Source organism: Giraffa tippelskirchi, chromosome 13 (assembly GCF_054371585.1).
Source record: "Giraffa tippelskirchi isolate mGirTip1 chromosome 13, T2T-mGirTip1v1.2.pri, whole genome shotgun sequence".
Lineage (NCBI taxonomy): Eukaryota > Metazoa > Chordata > Mammalia > Artiodactyla > Giraffidae > Giraffa > Giraffa tippelskirchi.
The window spans coordinates 15,162,455-15,173,106 of record NC_137287.1 but is presented as its reverse complement, the minus strand read 5'-3'; the positions used below and the strand labels follow the sequence as shown (position 1 = coordinate 15,173,106).

Below are 10,652 nucleotides of genomic sequence, written 5' to 3'. Positions count from 1 at the left end.
AGCCTTAGCGCATGAAGTACAAGTCCCAGGTCACCGTCTCCCCTTTCCTCCAGGGGCCATCTGTGGTGGTAGACCCCGCCCCTTTCCCCTTCCATTGTCTGGTGGAAAAGGATAGAAGGGAGCCGGGAAGACTGCAACTCTCCTCAAGCTTTACGCCAACAAGAGGGGAATTTCGATGTTACAGGTGGGCGAGGTGCCAAGGTGGTAGAGTCAGGCGACCGCGAGAGGCTAGGTTGCCTGCCATTCGTATGGTCGTCTCCTTATACTCTTGGTCCTGCCATTCTTAAGGAACTCTAGAAGGCTAGGAAACTACTATTCCCATCGCACCTCATAAGATGGACTAATAGTCAGGTGTCCGCCCCTCTTTCGCCATCTTGCTTGTAGTCCTCGTTCCTTTTTACCTTTCCATTGTTCCTGAAAAGTAGAAATGGCAGCGGGAAGGCAGCAGATGGACTGCGACTCCCCTCAGGTACCACACCCGCGGAGGATTGTGGACAGGAGGGCCTGTGAGTGACTGGGAAGGAGGTCTGGCCGGGGCAGAAGGCCATCTTGCTGGTAGTCATCGTTCCCACGCCTCGATGCTCTGCAACCCGGTGCCTTGGGGCAACCGGACTATAACTCCCGGCATTCTCCACTCACGGCTTGGCACGTCCACCGCCATCTTGTGTGTAGTTCCTGCTAACCCCAGGATCCCTTTGATCCCACGGTAGCACGGTCGACCGAAGGACTACTACTTCCGTCATGCCGTCCGCATGTTAGTCCTGAAAAGTGGAGGTGGTGGGGAAGGAGGGGGCAGGGGCGGGGTTCCACTGGGAGAAGGAGGGAGTAAAGAGGAGGAGGAGGAGGAGGAGGCGAGGCGAGGGGAGCGGAGGCCAGGCGAGGGGAGGCGAGGGGAGAAGAGGAGGAAAGAGGAATGAGCGAAGGAGAGATGAGAGGGGCGGCCAGGGCCCCGGGCCGAAGCAGCGCTGGGTCGGCGGACCAGAGTGGCTGAGGCACGGCTATTGCCCCCTCCCCGCTTTCCTGCCCCCTTCCATCCTTTCCTTCCAGCCTCCAGCTTGAGGAAGGGGATTTATTCAAATTTTATTTAAATGTCCATCTCCCGGGGGTCGCACGCTGGGGGGAGAGGGAGAGGTCTGGGGCGCGCGCAGGCTGGGGGGGCCGGAGCCCAGCAGCTTCCTTCAGCCCCTATGCTCGCCCCGCAGCAGTAGCGCAGGGGGCCGCAGGCCAGGGGCGGGCCCAGGGGAGGCTAGCAGGTTACAGGGATCCCTGCTCCCCGGGAACCGGCAGTGGGCGGGGTTTGAACCCCAGAAACGGTGGGGGGGTCCAAGGCCTGGCCCTGGACCCCTGGGCAATGGGGACTGGGAAGGGGCCAGTTAAAGGGCCGGGGGCAAAAACTTTGTATGGCAAAAACTATTACAATATTGTAAAGTAATTAGCCCCCAACTAAAATAAATAAATTTATAAAAAAAAAATAAAATAAAATAAAGGGCCGGGGGCGCTGTGGAGAGGCGGGGCGGGGTTGGGGGACGTGAGCTGGGACTCGGACCCCCGTACTGAGTGGGGCCCGGGCAGAAGCTGTGCACCCTGCGCCCGAGGAGCCCCCGTTGGCCTGGGGGGAGTGAGGAACTGAGCCCCCTAGAGCAGGACCTCCCCCTGGAAAGGCCGCGCCGCAGCCTGTGGGAGGGCCTCACCCCCGTCGCCCCCCATCGGCACTCGCCGTCGTCGCGGCTTCCGCCGGAGGGAGGGGCCGAGCGCCCTCGGGGGAACGTGGACCCCGGCGTTCTGAGCGTTCCGCGCCCCGCGCTGCCCGCCCCCCCCTGCCACGCTGCCGATGGCCGCCGACCCGCCGGGAGCTGCCGAGAAGGGAGAGATGGCTCCCGGGACCCGTGTGAGGTAGGTTCATGCGGCTCGTCCTCACCCCCAGATCTGGGGAGCTCCCAGTCCCATTCATACTCAGCCCGGCCTCACCCTCTCTTTGCTCCAAACTCCTCAACTCCAGCTCTCTTTCCTGTTACCTCTCAACCCTGGGGAACTGGCCTTCCTTCCTAGACCCCGCTTCCCCCTGCAGACCCCCATCCCCGCCTGCCCTTGCAGCCCTCCAAGGCCCCTCCCCTGGAGCGCTGGAGGGCTCCTTTCCCCCCATGGATGGGTCTGGAATGGGGGAAGCTGGGAGAAGACTCTGGATATGCAGAGACCCTCCAGGCCTGCTGAATCTGTGTGGGATCTTGGACGATCTGGTTTGCCTGGGAAGGGGAGCCCAAGGGATTCCAGACAATTAGGGATGGAAAGCAGCTTGGGAATCTGGGAGGCGAGGGGTGGTGCCCATGAGCCCATCTTGAGTTCTATGGAGACGTCAGGCTGGATTCTAGAATCGCAGGGAATGTGGGAGATTGGGCAGGTCAACGTGAGAGACCCATAAGGAGGCTGTCTTGGAGCAGAGGGAGCTCTGTGGCGAACAGTGTTGAAACTTGGGGCCACGGAGCGGTTCTGAAAGAGCATCTCAAAGAAGGTCTCTGAGCGCTGGGAAGTTGGGCAGCCCGGTGGATCTTCAGGGGTTAGATTGGGTGAGCAGGTTGCCATTGAATCTGAGGAGGACATCTAGGCTTTAGGGGAAGAGGCGTTGGGTGTTAGTAGCTTCTGAGAGAAAAGAGAGAGGTCTGGAGTTGGCAATCAGGAATCTGTGGGGATCGGGGAGGTCCATGTGGGGTGTTTCAGCTTGGGGCGAGCCGGACATGGAGCACATTTGGAGAACAGGGGAAGAGTTGGGACCTGTCTCAGGTGACTCCACAGACAAGGTGCCCCTGGTTTTCCCAGGAGCTTCGCTGTGGGGATGTCCGTGGAAAGGCCCTTGTGCCTGTCGGTGTCCCTTGTCGTCCTCCCTGGGTCAGGCGCGGGAGTATGGAAGAAGTGTTAGAGTAGGAGTGAGGTCAGGAAGCTAGTTCTCATGGCTCCCAGGGAGGCGGGTGAGCTGCTTCAGGAAGAGGGTGGCCTTGCCTAGAAGGAGGGGGGTTCCCCTGAGCCTCTGCAGGAGGAGCACCTCCTTGTTCCTTGTCTCCCTGGGTAGGAAGTCAAGCTCTGGCTGCGTAGGAGTGGGGGGAAAGCTGCGAGGAGTCTCGCCAGCCACGGTACCCGTGGGCCTCCCCCCCGGACCGGACCTTGTCACCCTGCACCCACAGTCCTCGGCGTTGCTGACGCCCCCAGTGTCGTGGAGCGGCCGGGGGCTGGAGTGCGCCACCCGCCGCTGCCATGCCTGTGTGCGAACTGAGTGCGGGGACTGCCACTTCTGCCCAGACATGAAGAAGTTCCGTGGGCCTGGGCACATGAAGCAGTCGTGCCTGCTGCGGCAGTGCACTGCCTTGAGTTCTACCCCCGCTGCAGGGGGTCACCTTTCCCCAGCTGACCTCAGCACCTATCTGGGGGGCTGGGGGTGACTCCCTTGAGGGTCATGTAAGGTTGCCATAGGTTCACTCCTTCATTCACTGGCTGGTTCACATATCCGCCAGGCCCATTTCTGTCCTCAGCTTCAAGCTGGGGCCAATGTTAGGGTCCACAGAAGAATCCCTCCCACTCCCTACCTTCAGGCTTTTCCCAACTTTCAGAGGCAGAGACCCACAGAAAGCTTGGGCCCCCTTGGACCCCCTCCCCAGAGCCAGGAATGGGTCTTTGCCTTCTTTGGCCTCCTTTTCACCTGTGAGAGTGGTCTCGGATTTGAAGCTAGTCTTACCCACTGTGTGACCTTGAGCAAATCCCTATGACCCTCAAGGGACCTCCTCCCTGAAATGTTTCCTTTGCTGAGTTGTAAAGGTCAAACAGCGTGGATAAGAATGTACCTGCTGCCAGGCGCAGCATACAGTAGGTATCCAAGAACCATGGGGTTGTGCCCGCCTTCCTCATCCTTAGTGCTCCCCAGGGCTCCCAAGAGTGGTCCTTTCCCAGTAGCCGTAGGACCAGCTGCATCCTGTGTTCCCCTGTGCCACCCCCTCCCTTTTCCCTGCAGTCACCCTTTCCTGGTTGGTCTCTTTGCCCCACAGCCCCTCCGCTGCTGGACATCGTGCGCCGCCTCCAGGTCGAGGTGAAACCGCGCGCGCTGCGCCTACCAAGGCGCTTGGAGGACGCGGCACGCCAGTCCGGTCTCCGGGCGCCGCGGTGGAGGCCGTGCTGTGCGCGCTGGGGCCCGAGAGTCCCGGGCCCCGGGGCGAACCTGCGACCGCCGCCACTGCCTACGTGGCCATCTTGCCGGCCAAGGTGCTGGACTTCCTTGTGTGCGTCCTGTACCTCGAGTGGGTGAGCCGCACTGAGGCTGATCTGGGCCACCTGGCACCCAGGGGCCCGGCCTGAGCGCCTGGCGCGCGGCCCAGCTCACGGTCCCCTCCCTGGCCGTCTCCATCTCTCCCCATCTCTGTCAGCGTCTCTGTGTCCTCCGACTGTTTGCATTTCTCTGTTTTCTTTCTACGCTTCTCCATCTCTTTTTCTCACTGGGTCCTTCCTGTCTCCCTCTAGGACTTCCCGCATCTTTCATGTCCTTGCTTCCCCCGATTTTTCTCCATCGCTCGGGTCTGCCTCTCTGAGCATCTCTCTGTCTTCCTGTCTCTTGTTTCCTCTTGGCCCCCTCTGAGCCTGTGTATATCTCCACCTCATCTCAAGGAAGGGACACCTGTCACTCTGTTTGCCTCTGTCCTTCTGTCTGTCGTTTCCTGGCCAGGAACATGCCTGTTGGCCCTGTGGTGGAAGGGCTCCTCCAGACACATTTCAGCCACCTGGCCCCAGGGTCACTCCACCTGTTGCCCTCCCCGTTCCCCATCCCACCCCTTGTGGCCCTGCACCCTCTCCATTTGATGCCCTCCACCCCTTCCTCTCCCTCTGCCCTAATCCTACACCTTCCCTTCTCCTCAAGTCAGGATTATGGAGACCAAAAAAAAAAAAAAATTGATGAGAATCAATTAAGTTTTTTGAAATAAAATGTTTAAAAATAAAAAGACCATTGAATTTACCAGGATATATAATTGTTGAAAATGGGGAGACACATTTCAGGAGAATAAGATCCTTGGGGTATGGCCTGGTTGCCCCCGCCATCGGCAAAGCCACACTATAAATAGTAGGTTCAGGAGAGCCCTGGGCCAGGGATGCCATCTGTCATCCCGAAGTGGATGTGTCCTGAGCAAGAAACAGATGTGACTCGAGTCCTTAACTTTTCAAGAGTTAGACATCGATTGAATAGGAAGTGAAGCACCTTAAGGTGGGAAGTTGGAGCAGTGGCCACAGTCAGAGAGGTAGTGTAGTGGAGGAAATGAACTCCAGGCAAAAGGGAGGCCTCGTTGCTCAGGACATCCATATCTTCATAGACGAAGTGAGGTATATAGAGACAAGAAGGCAGTCCCTGGACCTCCCCTAAATGACAGGAAGGGGACCAACTATACTCCCCCTGTCGAGTGGGAGGTGAAAGTGAAAAGTGTCACTCAGTCATGTCCGACTCTGTGATCCCATGGACTGTAAGTGAAGCCTCTTGAAAGAGGTATTTCTTTCCAACCAGGAAGTGAGCAACCAGTCCCACTGGAATGGGAATTCATGAGATGCTATCCATGGAGTCCCACCCAGATCTGGAAGGGAGGCCACAGGACCTGGGCAGGAAGGCCGAGGCATAAGGACTAGAGGCCTGGTCCCCAGGAAATGTTCCAAATTCGTGGTACACAAGCCCTGCCTGCTAGACAACATGTGTCTCTTTTCTAGCCAAGAAGCAAGGCAGAAAAGAATCCCTTGTGAAAAAAAAAGGAAAGGATCATCTGTGAAAGGGAAAAGGTTGCAGCCTCTAAGAGGAAGTCCCACCTCCTCTATTGAGAGTATTTGGCCTTGAGCGCACCCAAGAAAGTCACAGCTCGGTCTATCCAAAAGCCGTAGTCCCGGATTATCACATACCCTCGCAACTTCTTATGGAAGGCCGACTCCCCCAAGGGGACAAAACCGAGGGGGTCTGCTTCGGGGGTGAGCGGGCCAAGGCCAGGTATGATGGCAGCCATGATGGCAGCCACGTTGCCCGCTAGGCCTTTGGCCTTGAGTCTTGCTTCCCCAAGCTGATTGAGCACGATGGAATTATCAGGGCTCATGTCACGCTGGTCATCCTCCACAAGCTGGAGGTGCTGGCTGAAGGACCAGAAGACCTCCTTGGTGATGCTCAGACGTACTCGATCTTCCAGTTTTTCCCAGATCCCGTAGGGCATTTCCGTTGGAGGGAGGGTTCTGAGCGTGAGTCCGGGGACTGAGAAGCCGGGATCACTAAAGGGGCTGCCTTGGTGCTGGAGCTGCATGAGAGACAGAGACAGATGAGAGTGAGGGGACCCAAACGCTGCCCTAGGGTGCCCCTGAATTCACATCTGCCTTCCAGGAGACTGGCCTCTTCCTAGAGGGAGTCTCCATTCCCTGCCTCTCAGAGATTGGATGAAATGTTCTAGCCCAGAGCCCCAGTTCTGTTAGGCTTCAATTCAGCCTTCTCCACATACAAGTTTTGCAACATTGATTCGCAGCTTCAGTAATTCCCACATGGCCCTGTAATGGTGAAGATGACAAGATGTAATAGATATAAAGCACTTCGCACTTGGCATACGATGAGGGCGTTAATATCATTCACTAATGACATATTTATATTAATATCATGAACACTATGATTATGTTACTTACTACAGTATTTTCAAGCTAAATATATTATGGACAATGTGGTTAAAGCCGTATTTCCTTTTTATTCACATTCTTCAGTGGTTAATATTTGTTCATTTGTAAATAATCATTAATATCCAATTATTAATACTGAACTATAATATTATGTAGTTAATGCCTTCTCCATTAAATTTCTCACCTCCACAAACCTAGATCCACAGAATTTCAGTGCACACCAATACATTCTGTAATTGACAGATCACCTAGTCCTACATCCCCATTTTACCAATGGGGAAACTCGGGGTCCTCAAAGCTACCCACAGGGTGGTGGCAGATATGAGACTAGAAATTAGAGGAAGGGACTTCCCTGGTGAATCAGTGGTTAAGAATCTGCCCGCTAAAGCAGGAGACATGGGTTCCATCCATGCTCCAGAAAGATCCCCGATGCCTTGGGGCAACTAAGCCTGGGGACCACAACTCCTGAGCCCTCAATCCCAGAGCCCATGCTTCCTGACAATAGAAGCCACCGCAATGAGAAGCCAAAGTACCGCAAAGAAGAGTAGCCCCCGCTCGCTACAATTACAGAAAGCCTGTGCACAGCAGCAAGGACCCAGCAGAGCCAACGAGAAAGAAACTAGATTTGAAAAAAGAGACTAGGTTAGGTAACTTCACATGGACCTAGAATATAGGGCAGTGGAAGACTCACAAAGTCCAGGGCCTCCAGGGGCCAGGTAGATCAGGTCACCTGGAGAAGAAGCAGATGGGGAGGGGGTGGGGCACGGTGACTGGAGGCCACAGGACCCCTGTGCCTGGTTTGGACGGGTTTTCATATTCAGCATTTGAACAAGCATCGCCTGCCCTAAACAAAACATCTGTGGGTCAGACCCAGCCAGCAGGCTGCTGCTTTGAACTTCCAGACAGTTTTGTGACCTCAGGAGAAGGATTCCCCCTCCAAAGCTCAGTTTCCTGGGCTTTCCCTCATGGTCCAGTGGTTAAGACTCTGCCCTCCAATGCAGGCAATGTGGGTGCAATCCCTGGTTGAAGAGCTAAGATCTCACTTGCCTCGCAGCCCAAAAACCCAAAGGATAAAACAGAAGCAGTATGGTACCAAACTCAATAAGGACTTTTACAAATGGTCCACGTCACAAAATCAAGAAGAGGGCTTCCCTGGTGGCTTTGTGGAGAATCCTGCTGCCAATGCAGGAGACATGGGTTCCTGATCCAGGAAGATCCGCCATGTCCTAGATCAGCTAAGCCCGTGCGCCACAACTACTGAGCCTCTGCTCTAGAGCCAGGGAGTCGCAACTGCTGAGCCCGCAGGGCACAACTACCGAAGCCTGCGAGGCCTAGAGCCTGCGCTCAGCGACAAGGGAAGCCACCGCAATGAGAAGCCTGCACACCACAACTAGAGAATAGCCACCACTCACTCAGACTAGAGATGGGCCCCGTGCTCAGTCACTTCAGTCGCGTCCGACTCTCTGCGACCCCATGGACCATGGCCCTCCAGGCTTCTCCGTCCATGGGATTCTCCAGGCAAGAATACTGGAGTGGGTTGCCATTTCCTTCTCCAGTGATAAAGTATGAAGTGAGGGAAGTGAGGGAAGTGACGTCGCTCAGTCTTGTCCGACACTTTCGGACCCCGTGGACTGTAGCCTAACAGGCTCCTCCGTCCATGGGATTTTCCAGGCAAGAGTACTGGAATAGGTTGCCATTTCCTTCTCCAAAACTAGAGAAGAGCTCAAACTGAATAACAAAGATCCAGCACAGCCAAAAATAAATGAAACTATAGAAATATAAAAATTTTTTAAAATCTAAAGAAGCCTCCTCAGATTTCTTATCTGTAAAAATAGGTCAAAATTCTACCTCTTAGAGCTATCTGAGGAGCCAGTAAGATAACGAGGCTGAATCTCCCAGCATGGCATAGGCTCAAGAAGGCACACGGCAGGAGGTGATTATGGAAAGACTCATGAGCCTGTAAAAAACTTCCCTCTAGGTGCTTCCTTTGAATCTTCTAACACTCTTGAGAGGTCAGCCAAGGCACGGTCACCGTCTCATTTGGCAGATGAGGAAGCTAAGACAGGGAGAGAAGGAATGACCTGCCCAAGGTCACCCAGGCATCAGTGACATCATTCCTGTGGGTGTGTCTCTAGCTGGCAGAGCCCCTGGACCCCAGGACCCATGGAGGAACCTTCTTGCAGCCTTGTTCTACCTCCCTTCCCCAGGGCTGGGCCAGGAGGGTGAGAGCCTCCTCCCCTCACCCCCTGCTCATGCCCTGTCACTCACGTAAGTCGGCATCAGGGTTGAAGTATGGATCTGCATGTAGAGCGCCAGGTTAAAGGCTTGATTGATGGACTCAGCTGTGGAGACGGGGGCTCCCAAACTGAGAGGTGGCAGCAGCAGGGCCAGCAGGCAGAAGGGGGCTGGCAGGAAGAAATCAGAGGTCAGCACCAAGTCCCTGACCTCACCTGCTGATTCACTCATTCATCATAAGAGCCCCTCCTATGGATCCAACCCTTGTGGCTTACAGCGATATTGTGTGTGCAACTCAGGGCAGAGTCACCCTGTAAGCAGCTTATTTCTAGCCCAGAATATTCCCCTGGGATTTCTCCGATGGTGCAGTGGCTAAAGACTCTGAGCTCCCAAGGCAGGAGGCCCCGGGTTCAATCCCTGGTCAGGGAACTAATCCCACATGCCACAACTGAGAATTTCCATGTGGCAATGACTAAGAACCCGCCCAGCCAAATAAGATAATTTTGGATTGTTTTACTTTTAGATGCAATTTTATATAAATAAATGTTAAAAAGAAAAAATTCCCCTGACCTCCAGACCCATGTATTCAACTTCCCACGTGACGTTTTCCCTTGGATGTTAATAAGCATCTCAAGTCAAAATATCCACTGCTCAGCTCTAGCTGCCCTGTTCCCCTCCTTCCCTGGTCTTCCCCATCTCAGAAAAGTGCATGTCCACTCTTCCGGGTGCTCACGTCAAAATCATGGCGTCCTCTTGGACGCTTCCTTTTCTCCTTCTCCCTATGTTCAACCCACACTAAATCCTGTTGGCTGTGTCCTTAAAAGGTGGCCACGAGGTCTGTGGGTTTTTGTGTTTGTTTTTGGTCACACTGTGACGCTTGCAGGATCTCAGCTCTCTGAGCAGGGATTGAACCTGGGCAGTGAAAGCCCCAGAATCCTAACCACCAAACCACCAGGGAACTCCCTAGGTCTGTGTTTCTGCATCCGAGCACTTATGACAAGTATACCTAGAATCTGTGAAAGCTTATTGAGCTATATACTTGGGACTTGTGCACATTTCCCTGTACCTATTTGCTATTTTCAAGGAAAAGTTTTAGAACATGTGGATTTTCCTGACGGGTCAGTGGTAACATTCCAACTGCCAATGCAGGAGACACATGTTTGATCCCTGGTCTGGGAAGATCCCACACACCATGGAGCAACCATTAACCCCTTGCACAACTACTGAGCCTGTGCCCTAGAGTCCGGGAGAAACAACTATTGAAGCCTGTGCGCCGAGAGCCTGCAGCAAGTGAAAGCGCTGCAATGAAAAGTCCACGTACCTCAGCTCGAGAGTATCCCCCACTCACTGCCACTAGAGAAAGCTGGAGCACAGCGACGAAGACCCGGCACTGCCATAAATGAACAAAAGATGTATCTAGAAGCTATTTCTCTCCCCGCTGCTGTCTCTGCCTCCACTCTTTTCTCCCTCTGCCACCTGGAAGCTCTTCAAGTCCAGCTAGATCCCTCTTTGTCCAAATCTACCCATGGCTACCACCTAAGACAGTGACTATTAAAGTCCTCACTGTAGGCTACAAGGCCTGGCCCCTCTTTTCTGAAGCCTCCCCTTCTCAGACTTTGCCCTTGCTGGGCCCTGCCAGGACCACCTTCCAAAACCACCCAGGGCTTCTCCTGCTGATTCTTCAGGACTGAACTCAAAAGCCCCACTGGGGACGTCCCTGGTGGTCCAAGGCCCAAGAATCTGCACTGCAAATG

General features: G+C 54.6%; 2 protein-coding genes across 3 annotated transcripts in view; one reads left to right on the top strand and one right to left on the bottom strand.

Annotated features, from left to right (window-relative positions):
- Positions 1 to 830: 830 nt before the first annotated feature.
- Positions 831 to 4,979, top strand: LOC145532709 (cardiotrophin-1-like). The gene is made up of 2 exons (XM_081558273.1): positions 831 to 1,893; positions 4,032 to 4,979. Exons 1-2 carry the CDS (start codon positions 1,832 to 1,834, stop codon positions 4,336 to 4,338), a joined length of 369 nt encoding a protein of 122 aa, XP_081414399.1. The 5' UTR covers positions 831 to 1,831; the 3' UTR covers positions 4,339 to 4,979.
- A 2-nt stretch (positions 4,980 to 4,981) lies between these two features.
- The window catches only part of LOC145532704 (cardiotrophin-2-like), a 33,781-nt gene continuing 28,110 nt past the window's right edge, over positions 4,982 to 10,652 (bottom strand). For both annotated transcript variants that reach the window (XM_081558267.1, XM_081558266.1), the window contains exons 2-3: positions 8,932 to 9,068; positions 4,982 to 6,296 (exon numbers count right to left, since the gene is read on the bottom strand). In XM_081558267.1, coding sequence (XP_081414393.1) covers positions 5,829 to 6,296; positions 8,932 to 8,967 — 504 coding nt within the window. In that variant the 5' untranslated portion in view covers positions 8,968 to 9,068 and the 3' untranslated portion in view covers positions 4,982 to 5,828. The remainder of the gene's footprint in view (positions 6,297 to 8,931; positions 9,069 to 10,652) is intronic.